The sequence below is a fragment of the Astatotilapia calliptera genome, chromosome 10 (assembly GCF_964374335.1).
Source record: "Astatotilapia calliptera chromosome 10, fAstCal68.1, whole genome shotgun sequence".
Classification (NCBI taxonomy): domain Eukaryota; kingdom Metazoa; phylum Chordata; class Actinopteri; order Cichliformes; family Cichlidae; genus Astatotilapia; species Astatotilapia calliptera.
The window spans coordinates 18,250,659-18,278,497 of NC_137431.1; the positions used below are offsets into that span (position 1 = coordinate 18,250,659).

The window sequence follows — 27,839 nt, forward strand, 5'->3', positions numbered from 1 at the left end:
ATCCTTTAAATTGATAGCATTGGCTAATCCGCAGTTGCACACATTTGTTTTTCCACCACTTTCATATCAAGATGTAAACTATAATCTTCAGATTAATTTAATCATATATTTTGCAAAAAAAAAAAAAAAGCAAATGTGTCTGGTCAGGGGAGTCAGCAACCTTTACTATCATAAGAGCTGTTTTTTTGGTTGTTTTTTTTTTTTATTTCTTGACAAAAAAACACAGAAAAAAAACAAAAGATCAACAAAACATATTTAAGCTTAGTAATAAAGGTGACATAGTACATTAGGTATAATTTAGCCTAGCAACATTTTTGTTTAAAAAAAAAACCTTTAAAAATATACAATATTATAAGACATGTAACTGTAGATGCATTTACAACATGTTTTTGCTTTTTTATGAACTTATTCACTTGTGAAATTAACTGCTTGAAGTAATGAAAGTAAATAAAGTTGAAACCTCCAGAGGTCTACATCTGCAACTAGTTATGTGCTTGCTTTAAAGTTTGGGACAGCCTCTATTTATGAACAGTTATAGCCTATTGTAAATATATAAATATACTAAGTCCAAGAGTACGCGCAACTTTGTAGGCGCTCAGTATGGCTCCGCCCACAGCTGCTCAAACCGGAAGTTTAGCTGTTGTTGACACACTGGAAGAAAATGGCTGCTGCTCCGACTTTTTTTCAATGAAGACACCGATATTTCAATTTCATTTCGTTTTCTTACATCGGAGCTACAGTCGACCGCTATGCAATCTAAAAGGCAAGTCGACTCTGTTTGTTTAGACTGTCGTCGCTTGTTCGGGTTGTGTCTCGGAAGACGTGAGCCTGGCAGCGTAGCTTGTAACTTACAGCTTTGCCCACTCGGAACGGGCTAGCATGCTAACGGTGGCTATGTTAGCCCAACGGTCAGGCATCAACGAGTTCTTGCTATTCAGCTGCTCTCTCTTGGCTGGGCTCACAGTCACCAGAGTTCACTAACCTTTGCCGTTTTGTTGTATTAACTCTGACACATCGTGTGGTCACGTTTACTTTGTTATTGCATTTTAAAATATAAGCTAATGGTAAAAGAACTTAGATGGAACAGTTTGGCTCCTCAGTCCTTGCAGCTGCTTGTGTGTGGCATCGCTGAGTGTCAGCTGGATGATTTGGCATCAGCACTCTCTTACCAGCGTGCCAGCAACACACTGAGTGCATCTCTATGAATGTACCAGTAATCTGTTTTTGTTTTCTCTTCACGCTGCCTGCGTGTCCTCTGTTGTGTTGCCGTGCAGGCTGTGAATGGTCACTTTAGGAAGGTGACAGTGTGGGTCAGAAAGGACAGCATCGTCTACCGTCACTCAGCTCGCAGCTGGCGGTGGACCACAATGGTAAGTTTAATCTCTGTCAGTTCATTCATCTCTACATAGACAAAGGACTCCTGCTGTAGTGTTTCATGTGAGATTCCGATCTCTATTGGTCTGTGACTTCCAGCTGTTGCTGATCTGTTTCACTTTAATTTTATCCCCCAAAGCAACAAGTTTTGGAATATGCATTGGATCGAGCGGAGGTAATATAACCACTGTTTTTTGTTGTTTTTTTTGCTCTGAAATAAATTTAAACTATGTACTCAGAAACATGAAGCACAATTTATTCATCGTGTTATTAAGTTCTTTCCTGCCCCATTATTCATTAATAACGCGTGTGTTATTTGTTATTCAGTACATTGTTGAAAGTGCTCGACAACGACCAGCCAAACGAAGAATTTCATCTGGCGGGAGGAAGAGTTTGTACCAGAAGCTCTATGAGCTCTACATAGAGGAATGTGAGAAAGAGCCAGAGTTAAAGGTTTGTGTTATGCACCATGACTCACTTGTTACTTGGTAATTACTGTATCTAATAAAACCTTACTTAAAACCAAGCTTGGGGAATGATTTGGAAAAAGTGGATTTTTTTTTTGTTTGCGACACAAAACCACTTTGTTTCCCGTCACCTGCACAAACACGTTTTAGCTGTAGTAAAGTTAGAGAAACAACAATTTTGTAACAGTTATTTACCCCAGTAACTTGTGGATCCAGAACTTACAGTTGGTTCCTGCTTTTGTTTACTGCGAAACCTGCTGAATTAACGTGACATAACTCACATTATTATCTTTAAATAATATAGGAATAAGCATGTACATGTTTATTAAAGTATTATAAACATTAGCTCAGGAATATCTAAATTGGCTTTCGTATTTGTTCATTGGAGAATACACATTCTATCATTTTTATAAATTAATGGATCTGTATATTACTGCTTCACAAATTTGCCAAACAAGTTAAAGATTCTTGGTTTGATCTGGGGAGTAGACACAGATTTCTTTAGGGCTGAGCAAGGAAGGTCATCCAGCGTAAAGATCTGCCAAATCCAACATGCTACCTGCTGTGGCAACCTCTTGTGAATAAGGGAGCATTTCAAAGTACCTTTTATTTTATTTGTGTATTTTTTATTTAAAATTGTCATGCCACTGGGGAGGAAAATTGTTGGTTAAAAATTCTCTTAGAGAGACAATTTGTTCAAGAATAGATTGACATACTTTTTCTTTTGTTGTTTCGATTGTTTTGATGAGAGTTGTCAGATTTTTAAGATGTCTTTTCTCAAATAAATCGTAACCTAAACCCCACCAATTGTTCAAAAAACAACAACAAAAAATGTTGTTCAGCAGCCTCTTGCAGGAACTACTTTCCCTCTAACTAACCACATTCACTACATAACTTTGAAGAAGGAAGTCTATATCTAGCTGTGATAAGAGATTATTGCCAGTAACAGCATGACAGGATATAATCATTTACGGAGTCGTCCTCCCTAGTGGCATGCTTGCTTTTTCATTGAAGGAAAAGAAAGAAAGAAAGAAAGAAAGAAAGAAAGAAAGAAAGAAAGAAAGAAAGAAAGAAAGAAAGAAAGAAAGAAAGAAAGAAAGGTAAAATAGACCCTATGTTAAGTTGCTTATGACAAGGTTTGTGGATTTTCTTCTTTTTCTTTGGAAAGAGACACTGCTGCTAATCTGTATACATGTTTCTTCATTTTTGGGGGGGCGGCATCTTAGGCTTCACTTCGAGGAGTCCTTGGTTCTGTAGCACTCGCCACAAGAGAAATATCTTTTTTCTTTTTTTTTAAGAAAAAATTTTTTTTTTAAATGCCATTAAGCAGGTATAACTAATAAGGTTTGTGCTTCTAATGAGGAGAATTTGCCTTTTGTGTGTTTCATTTGCTGTCTCTCTGAAGAATTTGAGGAGGAATGTGAATCTACTGGAGAAGCTGGTGTCTCAGGAGTCTGTATCATGTCTGGTGGTCAATCTGTACCCTGGGAATGAAGGCTATTCTTTAATGCTCAGGGGCAAAAATGGATCTGGTAAGTCAAGTTAGATCATTACATTGACCGTTGGGTTTTGTTTTTTGGCTCTTTGTGCTGCAGTTGTCTCACCTGCATGTTTGTGTTACTTTCTAGATTCTGAAACCATTCGCCTGCCATATGAAGAAGGAGAACTGCTGGAGTACCTCGACGCTGAGGAGTTGCCTCCTATTTTGGTGGATTTGTTGGAGAAATCACAGGTTGTGTGCAAGCGTGGTGCATTTTGAAATCCAATCATTTTAAACAAAAGATGGTGCAAAAGTGTCACATTTCTGCTTAAATATATAAAGAGCTAAGAACCATGTAAGGTTTCTATTTTGATTAATGAGCTCCCTGTGTTTGTAACCACCTCTCGGTCATGCTTTGTGTGTCAGGTGAACATCTTCCACTGTGGCTGTGTAATAGTAGAGGTCAGAGACTACCGGCAGTCTGGTAATACCAAGATTCCCACCTATCAGAGCAGACATATCCTACTGCGGCCAACCATGCAGGTAAAGACAGAATAAGATTATGAGGAGGCATGAGTGGAAAACCACATTAGATCTTTAGCACAATAAATCTGACTTACATTATATTCATAACAACTTTGTTTCCCTGCAGACTCTCATCTGTGATGTCCATGCCATGACCAGTGACCACCACAAGTGGACACAGGTAAAGTATTGTTCAGTATGTTTTATCTGAAACATGTAGTTGTGTGTTTTCATTTAAAGTGCATTTGGAGTTACTAGTGTGGTGCTCCATCCCAGAATTTTCCAGGCTCAGGTGTTTTCTGTAACATGTCCTTTCTCTTTGCTTTAGGATGACAAACTGCAGTTGGAAAGTCAGTTGATTTTGGCTACAGCTGAACCTCTGTGCCTGGACCCCTCCATTTCTGTTACTTGCACAGCTAACCGCCTGCTTTACAACAAACAGAAAATGAACACTCGCTCCATGAAACGGTATTGAATACCCTCTCATGCTCATCTAGGTTGAAGCCAGCTCAGTGTGAAATCGGTTATGCCAGGATAAAGATCTCATTTACGGATGTTTATTTTGTGAAATTGAAGGCAGGGAAGTGCAAGCTCTGTGACTGTATAAAGGAAAAAAGCCAATAAATGAAGCAAAGACCTTGGTTTTGTTAACACGCGTTAATTGTTTGCTTTGTAGGTGTTTCAAGAGGCACTCTCGGGCTGCACTGAACAGGCAGCAGGAGCTGTCCCACCTTCCCATACCACCACAGCTACGACTCTACGACTACCTACAGAGAAGAAAAGAGAGGAAACCCGCGCCTGTCATAGACCTGAAGATCTCAAAGATCGGAAACGTAAGTGGGAAACATCCACACAGTTTGTAGAGTATATATCAAGGTCCAAAAGTATGAACTGGGACTACTACTACTTTATTATAGATTATATTTGTATCTCCTTGTATTTTGTCTCCTCCATTTGGCTTTATTAACAGTATGTACTCCACAAGTTTGTGTAAAACCTGAGGGTCCATGTTATTATAATGGATGCAGGTGATCCATTTTTTTATGCCATGCCCCTCAATTCAGGTTTATTTATGTCGCTTCAAATCACAAGTTACAGACCTTGCGGTATTCAAGAGGAAACCCCAACAATGAGGCAATCCCCCTCATGATCAAGAAATTGGGACAATTGGAAGGAAATATTTAAAGAAGCCTCCAGCAGAATCAGGGTCAGGGAGCAAAGAGAGCGAAAAAGGAGATAAAACTAAACACAGACGAATGCCTGAATTGTGCTTTAGTTCAGGCATTAGTCTGAAATCTATGAAATCTACATGCAGGAAATCTACGTTGTAACATTGTAACTTGCAGTGTAACTGCAATCCCCTCTTAGACATATGCCATAATCCGCGCCAGTCATGCTGCGTCAGCCCCAAGTGTGGTTGCATTTCTCGGGAGGTACACATCAGGTTACGTGGAAGGTGAGGGCCTGAATCCAAACTGGGATTTGGTTTCACAGCAGAGGGCCCTAATAGCTGAAGGCACTGTCTCCTGTTCTAATTTAAGGAATTCTAGGAACTACAAGTAAGCCAGCAGTTTGAGAGCAAAGTGTGCTTTTGGGATAGCATGATACTAAGAGGCCTTTAAGATATGATGGGTCCTGATTGGTCAAGATTTTGTATTTTAGGAGAAGAATTTTAAATTCAATTCATTCAATTCTAACAGGGAGCCAATGAAGAGAACCTAATATGGGAGAAATATGATGTGTCTTGTTAGCACTGTTGGTGCAGTATTTTACATCCACTGGAGGCTTTGGTAGCCTCTAGGCTACGCGTGATTGACTTTGAGAAAGCCCTTCTCAAAGACAGCACAGTTAGTTCTGATGCTGCGTTTCCCGCTGTAACTATGTCATTTAGTAAGTAACACTGACCTTTTCTGCAAGTAGCTGCACCAAGGTGTTTTCCTTGTGGCTGCGTGCAGCAGGGCTGGGGGAGGGTCTGTGCTGGCGGACGTAGGTTACTGGTCTGGTAGCCTGGCTGCCCCTGAGTGGATGCGGGGCAGGCGTGGGGGCTTGGGGTTCATGGGTGCTTCGCCTCCGTGCTAGGGCTCTGGCTGGGCCTTGGGGGCCGAGGTTGTGGGCGGGTGGGTGCATGGGGGCTTAGCCCTGGCGCAGGGGGCCTCTGGCGCATCGGCCTAACTAGGGGGCTCTTCAACTGACAGGGAGTTTGTTCCATCCTTGTCCACTCTGCAGGTGGGGGAGAGTCATAGGAGAGGTGGAGAATAAACTTAACCTGGGTGTCTATTGTCTTGTGCAGTCTGGGAGATGATTGAATGTTAGGGTGGGTACAGTTTCCTATGCGGTGGGGTCAGGTGGGCTGCCCCGGGTCCTGTGGGGCTGGGCGGTCCTGCTGCCGTAGGCCCCAATCTGGATGGGCCTGGGCTCCCTTGCCTTGGTGGGTGCCGAAGGACGGGGGTGCCTACTGGGGTCAGCGGGGGAGCTGGCCCCAGGGAGGGGCATCTTGCTCCTCCCTTCTTTTCCTCCCCATCCCCGGCTGCCTCCCTCTTCCTGTTCCAACACACCCACCCACACAAGTAGGGCCTTGGGGTGCAGGTGTGTCACCAGGGTGCAGAGGAGGGATATAAACTACACCTTTATTGGCTGCTATTTCCAAGCACATTGTGCGCTGTCGGTCCTGCTTGCTACACAACAACATTGAACATTTAGTATTTACTGCTGTTTACACTTAGCTAGATTGATGTTGCTGGTTTTTTTTTTTGCTTGTTTTCTCTTCTTTTTCTCTCAACAGGTGACCCAGGAGATTTTTTTTCCTCTTCTTTCTCTTTTTAAGTACCCTTTCTCACTGTCCCACTTCCCTTCTGTTTTTCTTTTCCTTCATCTTTCTTTCTTTCATGTCTGCCCCGTCTGTAACAACTGAAAATAAAATAAAATAAATAATAACAACAAAGGTTGATCAAATGGACCAATACGGCAAGGCCGTGATGATCCATTTGGCAAAGTAAATCCATTGGGTATCCTTGTTGGTCTTCAGACAACAATTCTGACGGCTAAAGAACCAAATGGGACAGGCAAAAAAAAAAAGTAACACTGACCTGGAAATTCGAGGTACAGCCGTATTTATAACAGAGTTGCTGTGGCACCAATATGAGCATCTTCTGCTTCATTGGGAAGATATAGCTCAAGGATATCTGACCTTTTGTACAGAAGAGTTAAGATAAATGCCAAAAATTTGTTTCAATTTGATTGCTGCATTAATTGTTTTTAGCTCATCCAGTCAATGGCCCTATAAGTTTATTCAACGGTGAGGTATCTGTCTGTTCCATCCCTCCACAATTCACAAGAATTGCTACTCCTCCTTGATCTGTCAGATTTTAGTGAAAGAATAATAATTAATAATTCTGGATATGACTATTTGTAAGATTCTTTGATTTCTTAGTGGATTTAAATCCTCGTTAGATTACACAGCCAATCAGTGACAACAGAACTTATAACCTTAATTCTGCACAATCACTTCTGAATTGTGATGGCTCACGAGCTGGATGAGCTTCTATCTCACTGACACTTTCTGTGTTTTTGAATGTTTCTAAAAGCTGATACTTTTGTGATCATTTACAGTTTTACATGAAAACGTGACACATAAATTTGGCAGACGTTTTCGTAAATGAGAATCATTCGCCTGTTTGTTATGACAATATAATTGTAGATGATGTTACTTTGCATAACAGCCATGGTAAAATCTCGGGTCTATTCACTGTGTCCCAAAGCACAGATCCCATTTTTTTTGTCTATTTACATCTTTCTAAATTATCGACTAAACCCAAAGGGAGTCATTAGAACAATAGGTGAAAACAAGTTGGTGTGTCAGTACTCTGGTGTGTTCCTCTTTACCGTTAACTATCGTTGACAAAAATCTCACGTCACTTAATTCTCACAGATTTTCTCTAACACCTCCTGTTTTTCTTCCTGTTGTTCTGGCTTGTCAACTATCATCTCTTGCAGTGTGTTGACATGTGGAAGCAGAACAACTGCCAACTAACTGTGCCCAAGGAAATTGATGTGAGTGGCTCTTTTATAAAACCCACACTTAAATACTTGATCCAACACTACTTATAAAAAAAAACAAAAACACTTAATACCACACAAGTGATTGCTTGGCAATGAAATTTGCATCCTGTAACAGACAGTTTTATATGTATGTTGATTTAGGTGGAAAAGTACGCTGTGGTCGAGAGGTCTTTGCAGTTGGCAAGCTCTGAACATAAAACTGTGATCTGGCCTGCTGAGGTAAGTTTTGCAGCAGATAACCTTACATTGTTGAGATCATTAATGGCTGTTTGCTGTCAGAAATAAGCAAGGAGTGTTTGTTTAAAATGGTAATTATTTCTTTAAAGGAAGAAAAGCAAACATTTACATTCTCACACTCTACAGTGTAGTTCTTTCACAAATAGTGACACAGTTTCTGCAGGATGGCAGCTTAACTGGAAAGTGATAAAGGTGCTCTGCAACTTGGTTTTATGCATTTACTTAACCAGCTGAGCCGAGTCTCCTATTGCAAAGAGATGTCACAGATAAGTTGAGCTTACAGTCTGAGTCAGACCACAGGTGTTTAGAGACATCTCTCCCACCAAGCAGCCTTTGCAATTGCAAAGTGTTTGCACAGGATACATGGTGGGAGGCAACCAGTCTCTAAAAAACTGAGATAACTATGGTGCAGCTACTTGCAATTGGTCTTCAAGGGCAAAAATAAATTTAAAAAAATTATGCAGTCCACAGATAACCACTGATTTTTTTCCCTATCCACAAGGAGGTTGTCCCACTTTTAATGTTGTGGGACTGACGAATAAAATGACCGAGCTGAGGTTGTTACTGTCACCTTTTTATGCTGTGTTTTTTAAATACATCCAGTTGCTTGTACTATTTCCTTGTCCGTCACAAATCTGCTAAAATTTTCTGATATGATTAATGATGGTTTTCAGTCATTTTTATGTGATAAAATAAAATAAATTTAAAAAAAAAACACACAAATTCTACAAGTAAATTTACATCAATTTTTCATTTGTTTAGGCAATACTTGTTCATCAGGGTCTTGTTCAGCCTTTGTCCCCATGCTTCTGTTTAATCTAGACATGCATCATATTTGAAGTGTGTTGCATTTAAAATATTTTGTGTAAAAAAACAAACAAACAAAAAACTCAGAAGCTTAATTACCAACAAATTACACTAAAATATAAAGTCATAAATTATGACTCCACATTAGTTTCCATTATCCTTTGCTACAACAATCGGTTAGTTTCTGTTTTAAAAATGGGGAAAAAACGTTGGAGAAGTAGATTGTTAAACATGTGGCATGTAACATTTTACCATTAAAAACATGATAATGGCAAATATAAATTTGAAGTTGGGGTCATCTGGTCGCCTGAAGGTTAAAGAATTGAAGCTCAATACAGGGAATGTGTCTTTTAATATCCACATTAAAGACTGCTTACTCCCAACTCTCTTCAACCTCTGCTTCTTCTCAATATGTCTTAATGTGTTAATATTATATAAAGTCAAAATATTTATATAAACCAAGTTAGCAATACTATTCTCCCAGTATCTACAATTTCTATTGTGACTGTAGCATTGGAACTGAAGATGCTACAGGTAGTTCTACCATACATTAAATATACGGACTGTATGATTACAATACTTAGTTGCTAAATTTTGCACAAAAATATAATGTCACTGCACACATCCATTTAAGGTGTTCTTGTCATTAGATTTTTTTGTCCTCTTATTTTTTTTTTTCCTTACACAGGAAGTTGTAGATGACTACACATTTGAGTGTGAAGTTGGGGGCCAAGCTCAGAGGACCAAGGTTTCTATTTTCCAGTCAATGGGAGACCCGCTTGTGTACGGGAAGATCTACTGTGCTAAAGAATCAAAAGCAGAGGACGACAGTCCAGACCTAAAGCTCATACATCCTCCGTAAGGACACCTTTAAGACAAACTGGTTATATTAAACTGAATTTAAAATGCTGCTTTGATTAAATTAATCTTCATCGTTTTTTGTGTGTCATTCACAGTTTCCTCATAGGTTCAAAGATCGATGCGGACCGGTAAGTCACATTGTGGGCTGCTCTTCAGAAATTCATTCATTCATACAGACTTTTTAGGGATCTGGTGTTAGAAAGTGTGATGCAAGGTTTTTGTCTTTTTAACAGATTTCTTACTCAGTACAAAGGAGTGTATGAGAGAGACGTCAAGTGTCAGGTCAAAGTGTCCCATAACTCAGGCAACATGGGTCAGGGGCCTCCCTCCCCTAGCAAAGATGAGGTAAACATGAAGATTCATACTTCTTTGCCTGGGAGATTCAGATGTGTCAAACTAATCAATATTTGGTGATTTGGAATTAGTGCAGATGAGAACATTACTTTTGGGTTACTCTTGTTATGCAGTGCGGCTAAAAAACAGGTTTAACTGTCACACGCAGGGTGATGGTATTTCTCCACTGGTCCAGACTTCTCTGTTGGGAAAAGGGGTGAAGCACCGGCCCCCTCCCATCAAACTGCCGTCAGGATCAGGAAGCAGCTCCTCAGGTACAACTTCTACTTCTAGTGCGATTGTTCATTGACGTCACACAAATCCTTAATTAGTGGCTAAAAACACCCCGTATTTGTGTGCTACTTTGAAGGGAAAAAAGGGTTGCAGGCAAATCTGATAGTTTGATTCTTTAGGATAATTAAGTTGCATTATAAGAGAGGCATTAAGTGCACTGCAAACATGTTTCTGAGTCTGTTCAAGGTCATTCTCAGCAAAGGTGGAACCAGATCTGCTCTAATAGTGCATTCTTTTTGGAAAAGAGTATTATAAATTAGAGATGGACCGATCGATATTACGTATCGGTCTGATACTGACCTAAATTACTGGATCGGATATCGGAGAGAAATACAAAATGTAATCTGATCCATTCAATATCACAAAAGCATCTCACAAAACCTGCGACATAACGTAACCGAGCTCATAACCTTAGCACGTCGGAGCCGTATACATCACGTGATAGAGCAACTGTGGCCTGCGCGACCTGTCGGCGGTCTGGTTGAACATTTGGAGACTCGCTACGTGCTTCCAAACCAGCATTTAATCTCTGAGAAAGCTGTCCCAGAGAAGTAAACTAAGTGTGTAAGTTCATCTCTGAATGTTTGTAAAGCATTCCCACATTAAGCTTAACAACCCATATATGGAGCGACTGCCTCTTCTCTCCCCCTCCCTCTCCTGCTGCTACTTCAATCATGAAACTGATCAATGATCGGCTGATCGGCTTTTCTGTCGCGAGTCCGTCTCTCTTGTTAGTTTATCGCCCACTTTGCACCAGAAAGAGGAAACCAGCGGATAAACAACAGCAGCACGTTTAAGCTTGATAATCTGTTGTTAAAATTTATTTAATATTACTTTGTACACCAGGATCCTTTTCTACGTAGCTGACGGCTGGTAGGACATTAACAGGGAAGGGGGGGCACAAAGACATAGTTTTCTTTCTAATTGTTATGTCTAACTTTTAATAAATAATTATCTGAATCTTACAACCAATGTTTTCATCTGATGTGAAATGTACAGAAATCCATTATTGTATATAGGAACTATTATGTCCAATTTATAACCTAGTAAGCTACAGTAATTTTTCCTTTGGGAAGGTACCATCTGTGCAGTCTGCAATTCTGTTGAAGAAAGATGTTGAATCTATTTAATTATTGTAGAAAAATTATTGATTTCTGTGCATTTCTTTTTCTTTTCTTTTTTTTTTTCACGTGCATTAAATGAAAGTCAATTATGTCAATTAAGCATTATGAGGTGGAGGTGGTTTCCTATTTTTTTATATTTTTTGCTGGGAGTTGGCAACCCTATTAGTTAGGTTGCTTAGTATTTCCACGAATTACTCTTTAAAATACCAGCATAGGGAGGATGGTGTAGGGTTTAAGTTTATTAGATTCATCAGTATTGCTGAACTATGAAATATTTTGGGTGCAGTGTATTTTTTGCATACAGGTATAACAGAATAGATTTAGTTTTGTTTTGTTTTTTAAACTTGAGTACGAACTTACACAAAAAGCAGCAAGATATTAAAAAAACGTTTTATTGATTATAAAATACGCTAGATCTGATTTATATCGTTATCTGCAGATATCCAAATTTATGATATCAGTATCGGTATCGGACATAAAAAAGTGGTATCGTGCCATCTCTATTATAAATATGTTATGTCTTTATTTTTCAGGTAATCCATATAGTTCACAAACCACCAGTGGTCTACTTAAGTGTCCTACACCCCCTCCAGCCAAAAGCCAGTCTCTGAACAGAAAGCACTCAATGGAGCTGGGCCAGGTGGGCCTGCTGTCACCTGCCTCCCTCTCCCCAATGGGATCCAATCAGAGTGAGTGCTGGAGTCCGATTAGTTATTCTGGAATGTTTTAAATCTGCTTTAAGCTTCTGAATTTTCCCAATTTGGAGTTTTTGAACATATTCTCATAAATTATGTTGACAAAAATGGAAAAACAGTAACATATTGGGAGCTTAGCAAATACACATAATACTGGACAACTGCAAGCCCTATTCTCTGAAGTATTATCAAAGGATTAACTAAGATGTCACGCAAATTGACATTAAAAGGGGGATCAGGTTTCGGTATAACTAGTGCCTCATAATTTAAATTTAGTTTTAATAATGGATTTTAATTGACTGAAAAGTACTGTGTCTTGTTAAAGTGTTGTACTATTTTGGCCCTCTTTCCCCCTTTCAGGATCGGGAACCCCCAAGCCATCTACCCCAACGCCTACCAATACGCCATGCTCGACCCCTCACCCCCCTGATGCCCTCTCCGCTCCTCTCTCAGTGACCCCTACCCCTTCAGACCCTCCCTTGGTTCAGAACCAGTCACAGAATGCCCTCCTCACGCCTTTTACCCAACAGCCGCTAGCTTTAAGCCAGACGCTGCCCGTCATGACCATTCCCCTGCCCACCATGGGTACATCCATCACCACAGGAACCACATCGTCACAGGTCATGGCCAATCCAGCAGGGCTCAATTTCATCAACGTGGTCAGCTCAGTCTGGTAATAATTTTAAACTGTCTCGAATGCCACATAGCACCTGCTGATCACTGTCACTTTTAATAATGATCTTGTACTGTCTGTGTAGCAGTCCTCAGGCTTTGATGAGTGGCTCCAATCCCATGCTGGGCACAGGCTTAAACCTGAGTGGAATCCTGCCAACTGGAGGGTTGATGCCTACCATGCAGTCTGCAGCACAGGCGGGTAAGATTCCATAGTTATGCCCCCCTTTTTATTACCTTTGCATTACATTTACAGAGTTATTTTTTAATTAAATCCCGTTCTAGAGAGTGTAGCTGTCCAGTAAAAAAAAAAAAAAGACTGGGTCTAATGACATTAGAAGAGATAAGATAAAGCCCTGATTGTCTCGCTGTTTCGTGGTAACTCCGATTTGTTTTCCAGGGAGTCCTTTTGGCCTGAATAGCAATGCTGGGTTGAGACCTCTGAACCTACTCCAGGTATGACTCTACAGTTTAGTCTTAACACACTTTCAGTAGCATGCACTGGGTATTTGTTTGGCATAGTGACTTAGTCCTGATCTTCACCTGTGTTGGCACACCTGAAATAGTGAAATCAGCAGCTTAAATTTCCCCACACCTCATTGCATATGCAATGTAGTGTAAACCCTTGAAAGTGCTTTAGTGCAATAAGGGGCATGCATCTTTTGTTATGCAATGTCCTGGCCTGAACAACAACTTAGCTTTATAACATTTTTACCCCCTTTACCTCTTGAACTGCTAAGAGTCTCTTAGCAAAGGTTTTTTTTGCTAGAGGAATAGCAGCAGAAGAAGTAAAGGATGTAATCTGAATGCAGACACAGCCTGTTTGAGGATCACTGCTTGTGCCATTCCCTTTATAGTCCTTTGTAGCTCTGTTAGTCTGATAGTAGTAATGATCAGTGCCGATCTCTTTGTTAACGCTCCATTTCCTTTTTCCTCCCTTTTTGGTTATGTTTGCATCATTCCTTTCCCTCTGCCTTCCCTCTGTCCTTCATCCTCATTTCCCTGTGTTTTATTCCACCACTTTTTGTTCGTTGGTGTGTGTATTTTACATCTTCAGATCCCCACTGGTCCTCTCATCTTTAATTCTCTGCAGCAGCAGCAGCTGTCTCAGTTCTCCCCACAGCAGAGTCAGTCAGCCACCTCCAGTCCTCAGCAGCAAGGGGGGGAGACGGTGAGACTCAAACACCATATTTTCATAGTATAGAAGAACACATCTTAATTAAATTACAGCAACAGAGGGATGTTAGAAATGATCTTCTAATAAATATGAGAGGTTTGATTTTGGTCATGTTTAGTGTCCATCTTCACAGATGTGTAGCTTGGCATCATTTAGTTAGTTAGCTTAGGCACACCTATTAAAAAAATATAGAATACAAAAACTATTCATACCTGTGAACTGAGAAAACTAGCATGGTTTTAAAGGGAGCGCTGTACTGCCTCTTTTCCACTTGAACCTACTCGGGTTGACTCGACTTGGTTTTTTTAGGGTTTTCCATTAGGTGGCAGTACCTGCCATGTACTTTTTAGTACTTATTCAGCCCAGGGATCCAAGCGATCTGAGTCGATCCGAAAATGTGGCATCAACAGATCTCATGCGACCGATTGGCCAATCAGTGGCATCACTCAATGAGTCATGAGTGCGACTCCTTCACAAAAATCCAAGCCACCATTTTAGATTAAACGCAGCTCTACTCAATTTCATTCATTTTCCATTACAGTTGAGTGCCATCTCAATGGGTTTTCCGTCATTATAGCAACACAGCCAAAAGTCCCATGGCGTCATTTTAATGCGACACAACACAGCAATGGAGGATATCGAGATGATGGTGTACTACGCTGGGTTTTTGGCATTTCCCTCGTTGCTGTGTTGTAAAAATGTTGGGTTTGATTTTTGGGAAGGACTCGCCAGTGGACTTGATTGGCCAGTCGGTTGTATGTGGTCTGTTGATGCCACATTTTCAGATTGGCGAGTAGGTACTACAAAAGTACACCAGGTACTGCCAACTAATGGAAAACTCTAAAAGGCCAAGTTGAGTTGAGCTGAGTAGGTACAATGGGAAAAGGGCTATAATTAAACTAATGTGATGGAGTAACTGGGCTGCATGCCAGACTGACTAGGAAAAAGTCACAAATACAAAAGAAATGTAGTCCTAAAGAGGCGAATGAATAATGGCTTTAGAACAACAATTTGAAACTACTGAACCTGATAAATCCTGCTTGGATTTGAGTCGTTGCGAAATATTTACACCTCTTAATAGTTATTGAGACACTCTGCATCTTAAAAAAGATTAATTTGAACAAATCTGATTGGAATAACAGGGAATGGCGTCTAGCGGCCGTGATGTACAGAATCTGTAACCACTGCCAAAACATTTCACTTCCTAACGATATGGAACCAAAATCACTACTGCTTGCCCCTTTTAAGTTTTTTAAATATATAATAATAATAATAATGGATACTTTATTGATCCCCATGGGGAAATTACTTGTTTTTCTCTGCATTTGACCCATTCACTCAGTGAAGCAGTGGGCAGCCCACTAAGCAGGCGCCCGGGGAGCAGTGTGTAGGGACAGTACCTTGCTCAGGGGTACCTCAGGGTAGCCGTTAAGTGGATTCGAACCGCCGACCTTCCGATCATGGGGCGACCACTTTACCTACTGAGCTATCCCTGCCCCACATATATGTGTGTGATTTACTGTCACATGTTCTGCTTTGGTGGCAGTTGTGTGTGACAGCCTTGTGTTGTCTTTGACTTTCTTCATAGAGTGACCAGGGGTCAGATCAAAGTTTAGGGAACCAGCAAACGGCTGTCATAAATCTGGGAGTGGGAGGCTTCATGTCTCCACAGGCAGCAGGTATGAGCCGCACAAGCACACACACACACGCAAACCATTTCTCTTCATTAACCTGTTCCTAAACAAAATGACACCGTGACACTAACTAGTACTAATAAGATAAGATGTACTAATGTATTCATGACTGTAATTACTGTTCGTTAGGACTCTCAGTCTGTAACTAAACATGACCATTTTGTTGAAGTTAGCCATTGTTCCTCTCAGTGGAACATGTAACATCTGACAGGAGAGACTCAACTTCCCCTTCTTCTCTGCCACATTTTCTCTTTTCTTTTTTAATTGTTTGTTTTTTTTTGCCCCCACCCTTCTGTCTTTCCTCCTACACTGTCCTCCTGTCCCTCTTCTCAATTTGCCCTATTCGCTAAATTCCCTGAATCTCCCAATTCACGCTATTTCTCCATAATGCGCTTTTTAAAACTCAACGCACACGGTCATTTATCTTTGGCCTCCCTGCAACATTTGTTTTTGCTTCTCTCTCTTCCATCTCTGTGTGTGTTTACGCACTCCTGAAACCACAACTCACCCCTGCTCTCCCGCTAATCCTCACAAATATTCTACTTTTTTCACTTGTTCATTTCCTGTCTTTACACTCCCCCCCATTCCTTCTTCTGCTGCTTCTTTCCCTCTCGCCATCATGTCCTTCCCTCTGGGGCTCCCTGTCTCCCTCCTCCCCTTCCCCTCCACCTTAGTGCTGTCCCAGTTGGGCTGTGGGCTGGACGGGTCTGGGCCCCCGCTGCCTTCTCCAAGGCTTCAGCAGCAGCACCAGCCACAGATCCAAGTAATACGGCAACATTAACATCCATATACACATATAGAGTTTATAAGAGCTGTTGAGATTAGACACACCTGCTTCCACCAGCTCTCCTTGTTTTTATTTATCTTGCAGGCTTCTGTTGTGCTGCACCATAAAGTGTGAGGGAATTAGGTAAACTAGCTTTATGACATATAGATTTAGTATTTTTATCACGTTAATGGATTTTAAAAATAGCTTCCATCCATAACCTTTATATAATACGGAGATAGTTTTAGTATAAACCGTATTATTTTCCTAAAATAAATAAATAATTATAAGTTTTTATAAAAATCTTCTTTCAAATACATTTTATAGATAAACACCATTCACTCCATATTGTGTTGTATGTTTGGTTACTATGCTGTTTGATAAAGACCACAGTAGCCCCAGTACTTCCAGCAACCCACACACCAGAGCTCGCAGCACTTCCAATGGCAACAACTAACAAAGTGTCAGAGTGGGAGGCATGTTCTTGCACAGCCATTTAGCAGCAGGTTCTGAAACTGTGTCACTGGGAACAGACCGCTGAAAGGTAGCCGACGGCATTGCGACAGAGACATTAAGTTGTTCCACTGTAAGCATGAATCTGAGTTAAGATTTTTTTTCTTCTGCCCAGTTGAGGTTGCTGGCTTACTCTGAGCACAACGCACGGTTTGCTGAGCTGCATGTTTGTTTGTTTGTTTTTATGCCAGGATCACAGCCAATAATTTTTGTCTTCCAGACGCCACTGGTGCTGCTTGACTGTATCCCGCCTCACTCCCCAAAACATGACATGCCCCAAATCTTATCTCTTCCTTCCTCTTCCTTCCCCTCTGCAACCCATTAACCACTCTCCTGTGTTTCTCCGCACACTCTTCTTGTATGTTCTATGTATCAGGCTTCACTAACCCATGCCAGTTGTACGACACAAGGCACTCTGCTAGACGACGTTTTAGCAAGGGATTCCAGTTTACATGTGTTAAACGAGCTTGAGATGCTTACATAAATCTTAAAGTCAATATCATTATTTCTTTCTGCATTATCTTATTTGTCGTAACATACTGAAGTCTATTTTTTTTGTCCTTCTTCCATGTTTCTTTTTGCACTGAACAGTTGCAATTCTTGCAGCACCAAATGCAGCAGCAGCAGCAAATGGCTATGGGAGCAGCAGCTCCTCAGGGGGGAGTGCCACGGCACCATACCGCCAGCCAACCAAGAAGTAAGAGGAAGAGGAGCACGCCTCAGCCCCTCCCCAAATCATGAAAGACTTAAATCACACTAAAACCTTCCCCCCACCCAAATCCACACACAAAAGGACGTGAATGATCCACATTGTGCTCTTTACCTGCCTCGCTGTCGAGAGTGTAGGCAAAAAAACAACAACGAAAAACCCCACAAAAAACTCTTTTCTGTTTGTCTTTTTCTAGCTGACAAATTTGTATGTAATGGTTGTCAGATGTTTGGGAGAGAACCAAAACTGTGTCCACCGTAGGGGATTGGGGGGGGGGTGTTAGAAAAGGGAGCCCTAAAGTTAAAAAAAAATTATTAATGCTATTTTTTGAGATGACACAGAAGAGGATTGTTGTAGGTAGTGGGCTTCCACAATAACGCACCACCCCCCTCCGTTGTGGAAGAGCTGTCTCTGATGGAGGCCCTGTGAACTGAGAGGATCGCAGATGCACATTCTCAGAGGATTCCCCTCGAGAAGCCCGATCCTCCTGCCTCTGCTCGGTTGACCCAGGTAGAAACTGCCCTTTAAGCACGGATCCCGACAGAGCGTACCGACACCAAATCCTCCCTGTGTAACCGTTACATGTGAAATGCAAATCTGATCTTGGAATTGTGCCTGGGGGCAGCTCTCTACCTCTCAGTCTGTTGGAAGTCTTTCTTCTTTTAAGCAGTCCCAGCACAGGGCTCAAACGAGGACTCAAGATCATCATGCAAGATGGTGTACCTGCTTTTGTACAGCACATTTTGAAAAGGCATTTCCTTTTAATTAGTACAGGAGCCATGAGCATATTCTTACGAGGCATCAACTGAGTGTGTGTGTGAGACATTTCCGGACACTGAGAAATAATTTTTTAAAGCGGTCTTTGTCAGCAGTTTTATTGTTATTAAAAAAAAAAAGAATATATATTGACAGTGAAAAATACAACTTTTAGATAAAAAAAAAAAAAATACATCGTCCGAGTGTCATTATTGTGCCTTCTTCACACTGTGTGCAACTTTGTCAATGAGTTTCTGGATCTCTCTCTGTCGTGTTGTTGCTCGGCTGATACACTCCTGCAGCCTCTCTCCTGACAGTGATGTCCCACCTGAGCAACAAGTAGCAATGTATAGAACAGTATTTCCCAGTTAAGTTAAAAATGTCTTTTTGGCATTTTTGAGTTGTTGTTGTTGTTTTTTTTTAATTTCTGTTGACTGAACCTGAGTGTTCATTTTGAAGCCGTCAGTTTATGTTGGTGTTACTATTACACATGCATTGATTCATACAACAGGGGTATTTTGAGGATGGTTTTTTCGTGTTAATACTAAATCATCGTGCCAGGAAGGACATTGGCATTAAATCTGGCAAATCAGCTACACGCTTTGGCTCTTCCAGTAAGGGATAAGCCCAAAATATCTTCAACCCAATTAGATTCATGCTACATACCATGCAGTCTCAGAAAGGCAAATCCCTTCAAACTTATTTCTCACCTGGTTTGTGCACAGAGCAGAGCCGGTCATCCTCATCAGTCACCACCGTCAGGTTTGCTGTTGACAGAGTCTCCTCCTCAGCTGTGGGGTCCGCAATCAGTATGGAACTGCAACAAGATTAGGCCAGGATTAGAAAAAGAAGCACATGTCACTTAAAAATAGAAATTATAAATTTGTTTTTTGGGTTTTTTCTTTTTTTATAATGGCTAGACAAACTTACTCATCAAAGATGCAAAAAGAAGCGCTGACCAGATGTTTGTGAATCTGAAGCTCACGTCTCTTTTCTAAATTCACCTCTGGTGCAGAGGTCTCCTTGTTGATGGTGACTTCTGGGAGTCGTGCTGTGAGGAGCCAGGATACTGTTAAGTTCATGTACTGCTTAAAGAAAAACTACTGATTTGTTTCAACTACTGATTATTACCAGTTACGACACATGGACTTATTTTAATTTTTTTTTTAAATTTACATTACAGTAGAAATTTACATACTGTTCTTTAGAGCAGCCAGCAGAGCGATAACACAAGCATCCAATATGTTCCCATCATAGTCGAGACACATGAGGTCACAGTACAGCACCCAGCAGAGCTGCAACAAGAGTCCGCAGTTTTAGTACCCATGGCTGGATAATTAAAGGTCAAATTGTGTGTCAGTGTAGCTCCGCGACTCTTGGGTTTACCTTTCCTCTGTCGATGCACAGATCCTCTGTTTTTATCACTTCAGAGCTTCAAAAAGCCACATAAAAACTCAGTTAAACCAGCACCAGGCTTAAAAACTGTCACTCATTTAAAATAAAAACTAAAAAAGCTAACATATATTGAAGTCGCGCACCTTTCAATGACATCAGCGATAAACTGGCTGGCAGCCTGGGCCTGCTCTCCCGGTGGTCCCGGACGAAAGCGAGAGGAACACAGGGGTGGCAGGTCCACGTTGGGCACTGACAGAGATGACATCAATGTTTGAATGATGTGATATCAGATAATTAACAAAGAAAGAATGGGAGAAAACGAAGACTTCTTACTACACCTACCAATGTAGCCTTTACCAGGTGCCTCCACTGTAGGGTTTGTTAGCTCCTGCAGGAGGAGGAGATATAGGTGAGTACTCATCAACCTGGTCCACACTCACGAAATAAAACAACAAAAAGGAAAAGCAAATGTGTTTACCGCTTTAATTCCACATATGATTGTGGTGTTTCCAAGCTTCACCAGGGCTGAGCCATCTGCTGTGGAAATTGACCCTAAACATGGAAATAAAGTTAAAAATCCTATGTAGGTTACAGAAACTTCTCTCTCGCACACACACTGTGGGGAAGTCTCACCTATGTTCAGTGTTGTGGTTCTGAATTCGGTCAGCTCTCGTCCATCAGGCCGACAGTTTTCTTTCTGAAGAGAAACAAATAACAGTTCATATCTATCCAGAGAGCAACACTTGTCTGTCAAGTGTTGGATAAACTTGTTTTCAACACTGACCAGAAAGCTCCGGTGGTACTCCAGAGGCTCAGCAGTCCTGCAAGTTAAAAGGGAACGCGGTAAAGAAAGCCATAGCACAGACACATCAGAAGCTCCGTCAGAAACAGCACAGCGAAGAGAGTGACCGAGTACTCTTGCTATACACGTCAATGACAAATATCTGAGCCAGTCATAAACTACAGCTGTGACACAAGAATGAATAAAGTGCGCTGTATGTCACGTGCATGATGTCCGGAATTTTCGTTTTATTTTGTGTAATAAATAATTTAATTTATTATAACACCAAATATGCATTTGCTCCGCTGGTAAGTACAGGAAAAAATAAACAGAGCAAACTAAAAGTGATATCTTCACTAACATAGAACGGAGAGCTTGTATATTCTTACTTGAAGCCAGCCGCCATGATGTTTTGATTAACCACGTGGGTTCGCGCTATGACCTACGGTAGCCGGGTAGGAAGAAGCGCATAACCAAAGTTTAACCAAACGCGTTTCTAACCAAATCATAGCATTATACTGTCCATAGTCGTCTCTGATCAAATCTATCTGCAAGTAAATAAACTCCAGCCATTTATTGAGTTGCTTTTTATATTTTTGTTGAACTTGTAGGACATTTTCAGGAAACATTTCCGATAGGTTTTACAAAATCATTTTTGTCCAAAATATGACCTTTAGGGAATTGGGGGACTGTTTGCTGGGATGCAGGTTGTTGTTTTCCATAAATCCATCCATCCATCCATTCGCTTCCGCTTCTCTTTTTCAGGGTCGCGGGGGGCGCTGGAGCCTATCCCACCTGTCATAGGGCGAGAGGCAGGGTACACCCTGGACAGGTCGCCAGTCTGTCGCAGGGCTAACACACAGGGACAGACAACCATTCACACTCACATTAACTCGCACATTCACACCTAGTGGCAATTTGGATTATCCAATTAACCTATCCCCACAAGCTGCATGTCTTTGGACGGTGGGAGGAAGCCGGAGTACCCGGAGAGAACCCACGCAAACACGGGGAGAACATGCAAACTCCTTTTCACCCATTCACACACACATTCACACACACATTCACACACACAGGTGATGGCAAGCTACATTGTAGCCACAGCTGCCCTGGGGCGCACTGACAGAGGCGAGGCTGCCGGACACTGGCGCCACCGGGCCCTCTGACCACCACCAGTAGGCAACGGGTGAAGTGTCTTGCCCAAGGACACAATGACCGAGACTGTCCAAGCTGGGGCTCGAACCGGCAACCTTCCGATTACAAGGCGAACTCCCAACTCTTGAGCCACGATCGCCCTGTTTTCCATAAATGTTACAACAAAATGTTGCGGACTAGAAGAAAAGTCTTTATTGCTTTGACAAATAATCATATTCTTCCTAGCATTATACCTCCCTTTTCTCTTTGTGTACCGTACATGTTAAAGAGAGTCCTTGCCACCATTTCCACCCCTGTCCGCTATGAGGCAGTGTGCCCCAGCGCCGAGCGGTACTGTGCCGCTCGTTGTTCTCCTCCTCCAATATGATGATGTGGGAGAAAAACAGTCACTACTTCCGTATCGTCGTTGTGTTCAGTTGTGATTGGAAGTGGAGTTAGGTGAAGTGTCCTCACAGCAATGGAAACATAAGGACTAATTTTTAACATTTTAACCTTCTGAATAATATCGTAAGCCCGTAATTTGGTACATATATTTGGACACACCAGGAAGTTAGAGCACAGGCTATGTGTCAAAAAGCAAAAGAAAGGAGAAAGCCAGCTAGTTTCTGAGCTAGCCCCTGCAGGTGGTCTGTCTGTCAGTGGGTGTAGGGTAGGTAACCTGATGGAAAATGGATTTCCTCTGTGAAATAGTTCAAGCCCTCGTCGCACTGGCAGCTGTAGTTTTCGTCGTGGTGAGTAATCAGTGCTTTGGATGAGAGATGCTGTAGCTAAGTTGTTTTGGGAGAAGTTGCCCAAATACAGTTACAGTGATAGCGTGGGTATCTTTCCTTTTGTACTTTTTCCAAGTTATCCTTGAGCATTGTGTTTGACTCGGGCCATTGTAGACTTTTACAGGCCTGTTCATGTACCTCAGTTTTATGATACTTCCTTTTCATTCTGTTCTAAAGCAACAGAGGGGTCAAGTGTCATGCAGAAAAAATATCTGAGCATGAAACGGACATTTAATTCAGAAAAACTAGACATTGGCTGATACCGGATCTTTTGGTTGTAAATAAGTCATGTATTGATTTGTATTTATTCAGAGCTTTAGTCCTATTGACTATAGAAAGCATATATAAAACCACCAATTGCTTCTCTAGCACAGAGAAGCAAGCTGATGATGACAGACACAGTTGATCTCTTTCCTCCTTGGCATTGTGTTACTCCACCCCTGGGATGGGGTAACACAGACCGAAAACGTCCTTCTTTTTTTTTTTTTATAGAGGTGCTCAAACTTGCTAATCATTAGTTAATAGCAGGCACCTGACTGCTAATTACTCTCTGCATTCCTATGTCATATTTTGTAGTTCATCTGAGGTTGTATTTACTCAATTTTAAGATCTGCTAAGGACGAGATTATTTTTTTATTATATCCTAAAATGTAAAACTTTAGAAACTGGTCTATATCTAAAAGCATGCGAGCAAATATGTACCATATGTTATCATGAGTCTAGAAAGTCTTATAAGGTCTTCTCTCTAAAACCAACATGGGAGCGAAGCGTAGGTTTTCAGTCTTGGATCTAAACAAACCACAAGACTTATGTGGTTTGGAGATGTTTGGCCAAAATGCATCACAAGAAAGATTCAATTGTAAATCAAATGCAATTCTCATATTTCTCACTTTTCAGTTGCTCGTAATAGCACACTTAACCGCAGGGATGGTGGACCTGACACGCCATGAGAAGGAGAAATACTTTCTCACCGCCACCGGAGAGAAGCGGCTCTTCCCCAGTCTGCATGATCCCCATTCCAGGGAGCTCTCTGTGGTGGTCCCGGCCTACAACGAGGAGCTCCGATGTGAGTAAAGTCTGCTTTTCTGCTCAGTCAGTCATTATGAATGCCCACATTAGACACACACTGTAAATAGTCACAGTTTTCACTTAGGCGTTAGTAGTGCAATCCATCCAGGTTGGTGCAGTCAGTCGTCATGTCACTGTGCACCTGCAGTAGGTTGTACTTGCTATTATATGTGTGTTACTGTGTGTCCCTTCAGTACCTGTGATGATGGATGAAGCTATGGAGTACTTGGAAAACAGGCAGGTAAGTGCAGAGCCTGAATTAAAGCTTAATTATATTTACAGTAAAAAGCAGCACATTTAAAAGCATATACAACGACATGTATCACCAGATATCCAATTACCACATTTAACAGTAACTGTAATTACATTTGGGATATTTATTTATAATCAAAATCTGACACACAAAGAGCAAACAAAAAAAGGCTGTTATCAGGACTGTGTTTTTATTAAGAACATTTATTAATAAATAAATGTACATACTTTAAGGCTAAACTATGTATAAACAGATGGTTTAAAAATTTTAATGACAGGAAAGCCCTTAAATTAGTTGTATCTTATCAGAGATACAATTCAAGTTTGTTTTTTGTTTAGTTTTTTTATATTTTGTTTACATTTTTTGGTCACTGGTTCCTTTTTTTCCGCAACCTTGTGTATTTAGGTTTCTTGAATAACTGATGTTAGTGCCTTTTTGTCTGCACTGATGATGGATAACGTTCATTATTTAAAAAAAAACAAAAACATATATTGCTGGATATGTTATTCTCAGACTTACCAGTAGGTGGCAACAATGATCTGGGTAAAGTGGCTGTTGTGAAACAAGTCTCTCCTGTTTTTGTTTTTTTGTCTGTTTTTGTTTCTGACTGCAGAAACAAAACCCCTCTTTTACCTATGAGGTCATCGTGGTGGATGATGGCAGCAAAGACAAAACCACAGAGGTAATAATTTTAAATCTTTTTTGGGGCAAATTTAACCAGGCCTTCTATTTTAGCACAACTCCGTTTTGCTCAGCTAAACATTTTCAGCCAGTATAGATCGGTTTCATGAGTGGACACTGTTGTGTTGTCCTGGCAGGTTGCTTTGCGGTACACTACGAAGTACAGTGCTGATAAAGTGCGCGTCCTGACGCTGGTGAAGAACAGAGGGAAAGGAGGAGCTGTGCGGATGGTGAGATTGTAGATGTGAGATTACAGTGTGTGTCCAAATGGGAACCCTGACGCAGCAGTTTGGAGCTGACTTTGGTTTTTTTGTTTTGTTTTTATCTCTTTTAAAGGGAACTCTGAGCTCCAGAGGGAAAGTCATTCTGATGGCAGATGCTGATGGAGCCACAAAGTTTTCTGACATTGAGAAAGTGGAGGCTGGACTCAATGACCTCAACCCCAAACCGGTGTGATGGTGTTCTGTTCTGTTTTAAATTCAGTCTCACTTATTCGATATGTAAGTGTGTAAAAGTGGTTAAAATGTGGCCAAGCCTAACGCCTCATGTGCTGCTCTCACATCTAGGAGAACATGGCAATTTCATGTGGATCCAGAGCTCACCTAGAGAAAGACTCTGTAGCTCAGGTAACAGGGTTTTATTTTATTCTGCTTTAAAAAAAAAATAAAGTGTTCGAAAACAAATTTCAGAGCAGTAAATAACCACACTTTGGTGTCTTTGCAGCGGTCTTTGTTTCGGACGTTCCTTATGTATGGCTTCCACTTCCTGGTGTGGTTCTTTTGCGTGAAGGGGATCAAGGACACTCAGTGTGGCTTCAAGCTTTTCACACGTGAGGCTGCACTCAAGACCTTCTCCTCTCTCCATGTAGAGCGATGGTAAGGAAACAGCCTCCACTGTTGGCACATGATGATGTCTTAGCTTAAAGTATTAGCTCTAATGTGCATTCACCTCGACTATATTAAAAGCAGAAATTTACAAATCTTAACCAATGTGTCATATGTTTAGCAAAGGGATTCCTGGAAAATTTTGTCTAAAGGCCATTACACACTGAGCGCATTGTGAAAAAGTCAAATTAAGTTTTGAGGCCACATCTGAGAAGGCAGAGAAATAATTTCAGAGAGCCGGACCCGGAGCGACGTCTAGCTGTGTGTCTGAGCTAAAATAGTGTTACTTCACTTGTTCCACATCGTTGTTTATTCAGTAAAGTGCGCTTTTTGAGCTGCGAGCGTGCTTGTTGCCAAACGCAGTGGTGTGATTGTTCAGGTCCTTTTATTCAGAAATTCAAAGAAATTGAACTTCAGCCGCAAAGAGAAAAAAAAAAAAAAAAAAAAAAAAAAAATATATATATATATATATATATATATATATATATATATATATATATATATATATATATATATATATATATATAAAATAAAAAATAAAGCCATTTTATGAAAGCAGTAGAAGTCAGGGCTATGTTTAATTGTGCAAAGTGCACAATGAACACTGCAAAAAGGGACTCAGGGGGCTGGAACTGAACAGCTGCATAGCCTTAAGAAAACCACTTATCAGTGAAATTGTTGATTTACTGGTCAATCCACGTTTCTACCCTCACCCAGAGCCATGAGCTGTGGGTAGAGACCAAAAAGAAGGAGAGTGCAGATACAAGTGAAAGAAATGAGCTTGCTGGGCTCTCCATTAGAAATTTAAAATAGATTCTGAATATATCTGCTTCTCCTTCAAATCAAAAACAGACAGTTAAGGTGGTTCAGACATCTTGCTAAGAGCCCTCCTGAGTGGCCGTTAGGTGAGCAGCAAACTGTCCACGATACAAAGTAACAGAAACAAACACTAGTCACAAGGATGTTTCATCTGTTTTCTGATAATTAACTGGTGAAAACTCCAAGAAGTGAATTTTTGGTGAAATTTAAACAGTCTTAATTAATACTAAATAACTAAGAAGTCCTGAGGATTTATACCTAGCACAGGTGATGGAGTTACAGTGAGGTTTTAGGTTTTAACCTGCAGTAAAACAGGAACTTTAAATCCACTTTCTTCTCACAGGGCTTTTGATGTGGAGCTCCTGTATATCGCCCAGTGTTTTAAAATCCCCATAGCTGAGGTGGCAGTCAACTGGACTGAAATAGAAGGTACGACTTTTTTTTCTCTCTCTATGAAATATGTCTCTTCCCACCATGCCACCTATCTGGAGGGCTATAAATATCTCTGTAGGGTGTGTTTGGAAGTCTGTTTGTGGTTGATTGCATTTATTTTTAGACCTTTTGTAATAATTGAAAATTGTAGGCATTTGTAGAAGTTGATCTACACAGGCATATTTCCAGTATTTGTCTTATGAAAGCACGACTTGAAGCTGAAGCGCCTCTGGGTTTGTTCTAACAGGGTCCAAGCTGGTACCATTTTGGAGCTGGCTGCAGATGGGACGAGACCTGGTTTTCATTCGCCTGCGCTACATCACCGGAGCCTGGAAACTGCAGTCGTCGCATAAGACTGATTAGCCAATCAGACGAGCCCTTGTATCATAGAGACGGCCTATGATACGGCCACCGAGCCTTTGGGTGGTTTGGGGGGGGAAGCGTTACAGCTGTGTCCATCATTCACTGTAATCAGAAGCAAAGCACGGTGTATCAATACTTCTCCTTTCCAGGCATCACTGGATGTGAAGTAATGACACAGTTGTGGTTTCCTCCTGGATCCTGCCTTTATTTTTATTTGATTACTGTTTGTTATGGCTTATGTTAAAAAAAAAAAAAAATCTGTTGCCATGGGTTACAGAACATCTCTGTGGCTCGTCCTTGAACTAAGTTACATCATGTTGTGCCCAGTCAGCCGCGAGAAGGACTTTTAGTGGTGTTATGTGGAGGACTAATTTTATTTTGTAGGGTTGATGGGCTTAATGACATGAACAAGAATAATAAAAAAGTCAGTGATTTATGACTTGATAATTGTTAGTAACCAAAGCTGCAACAATAGGTTGAGCTACAGAAATGTAACTGACAACTGTTGTTAATTCAAAAAAATATGAGCATTTGATTGATTTTGAGTTGTCAGAATTTGCTGATTTTCTTTGTTTTTTGTTTTTTTTTCCCAATTTGCACTGCTGTCAAATAGAATCAACGAATGACTGATGGTATGAAAACAACAACATGCTTTACAGTATGTAATCAGATTGGTGAATGGGAGGAAAAACATC

General features: G+C 40.9%; 3 protein-coding genes across 11 annotated transcripts; 2 read left to right on the plus strand and 1 right to left on the minus strand.

Moving 5' to 3' along the window:
- Positions 1-625: 625 nt before the first annotated feature.
- supt20 (SPT20 homolog, SAGA complex component) lies at positions 626-18,690 on the plus strand. Of its 9 annotated transcripts, none has more exons than XM_080307562.1 (24): positions 626-763; positions 1,275-1,370; positions 1,514-1,549; positions 1,702-1,827; positions 3,247-3,373; positions 3,470-3,573; positions 3,748-3,864; positions 3,974-4,027; positions 4,175-4,314; positions 4,523-4,679; positions 7,840-7,896; positions 8,047-8,124; positions 9,638-9,807; positions 9,906-9,938; positions 10,044-10,155; positions 10,313-10,418; positions 12,095-12,250; positions 12,617-12,929; positions 13,015-13,130; positions 13,329-13,384; positions 13,986-14,099; positions 15,694-15,784; positions 16,474-16,562; positions 17,670-18,690. In XM_080307562.1, exons 2-24 carry the CDS (start codon positions 1,368-1,370, stop codon positions 17,817-17,819), a joined length of 2,505 nt encoding a protein of 834 aa, XP_080163688.1. In that variant the 5' UTR covers positions 626-763; positions 1,275-1,367; the 3' UTR covers positions 17,820-18,690. The 9 variants fall into 9 exon arrangements, with proteins under 9 accessions (XP_080163688.1, XP_026037830.1, XP_026037831.1 ...); XM_026182045.2 differs by having other exon boundaries at positions 17,685-18,690; XM_026182046.2 differs by having other exon boundaries at positions 14,022-14,099.
- On the minus strand, positions 18,647-21,190 carry exosc8 (exosome component 8). The gene is made up of 11 exons (XM_026182062.2): positions 21,109-21,190; positions 20,723-20,759; positions 20,572-20,635; positions 20,417-20,490; positions 20,281-20,326; positions 20,082-20,187; positions 19,930-19,975; positions 19,742-19,838; positions 19,474-19,594; positions 19,254-19,360; positions 18,647-18,871 (listed from the first exon to the last, which is right to left on the minus strand). Exons 1-11 carry the CDS (start codon positions 21,123-21,125, stop codon positions 18,753-18,755), a joined length of 834 nt encoding a protein of 277 aa, XP_026037847.1. The 5' UTR covers positions 21,126-21,190; the 3' UTR covers positions 18,647-18,752.
- A 1,071-nt stretch (positions 21,191-22,261) lies between these two features.
- alg5 (ALG5 dolichyl-phosphate beta-glucosyltransferase) lies at positions 22,262-27,689 on the plus strand. Its single transcript, XM_026182846.2, has 10 exons — positions 22,262-22,605; positions 23,542-23,710; positions 23,907-23,953; positions 24,579-24,647; positions 24,784-24,876; positions 24,983-25,096; positions 25,213-25,272; positions 25,370-25,521; positions 26,693-26,778; positions 27,029-27,689. The coding sequence occupies exons 1-10, from the start codon at positions 22,543-22,545 to the stop codon at positions 27,142-27,144; spliced, it is 969 nt and encodes a 322-aa protein (XP_026038631.2). The 5' UTR covers positions 22,262-22,542; the 3' UTR covers positions 27,145-27,689.
- Positions 27,690-27,839: the final 150 nt, after the last annotated feature.

Excerpts from the sequence above, each read along its gene's own strand:
- exosc8 (XM_026182062.2), bottom strand. Across the intron at positions 20,327-20,416 it reads TCATATGTGGAATTAAAGCG|GAGCTAACAAACCCTACAGT; the intron begins GTAAACACATTT and ends CTCCTCCTGCAG. Across the intron at positions 19,976-20,081 it reads ATCGCTGATGTCATTGAAAG|CTCTGAAGTGATAAAAACAG; the intron begins GTGCGCGACTTC and ends GGCTTTTTGAAG.
- alg5 (XM_026182846.2), top strand. The coding sequence starts at position 22,543 with ATGGATTTCCTCTGTGAAATAGTTCAAGCCCTCGTCGCACTGGCAGCT. Across the intron at positions 24,877-24,982 it reads AAGGAGGAGCTGTGCGGATG|GGAACTCTGAGCTCCAGAGG; the intron begins GTGAGATTGTAG and ends TCTCTTTTAAAG. Across the intron at positions 25,097-25,212 it reads ATGACCTCAACCCCAAACCG|GAGAACATGGCAATTTCATG; the intron begins GTGTGATGGTGT and ends TCTCACATCTAG.
- supt20 (XM_080307562.1), top strand. Across the intron at positions 4,680-7,839 it reads AGATCTCAAAGATCGGAAAC|TGTGTTGACATGTGGAAGCA; the intron begins GTAAGTGGGAAA and ends CATCTCTTGCAG. Across the intron at positions 9,939-10,043 it reads TCAAAGATCGATGCGGACCG|ATTTCTTACTCAGTACAAAG; the intron begins GTAAGTCACATT and ends TCTTTTTAACAG.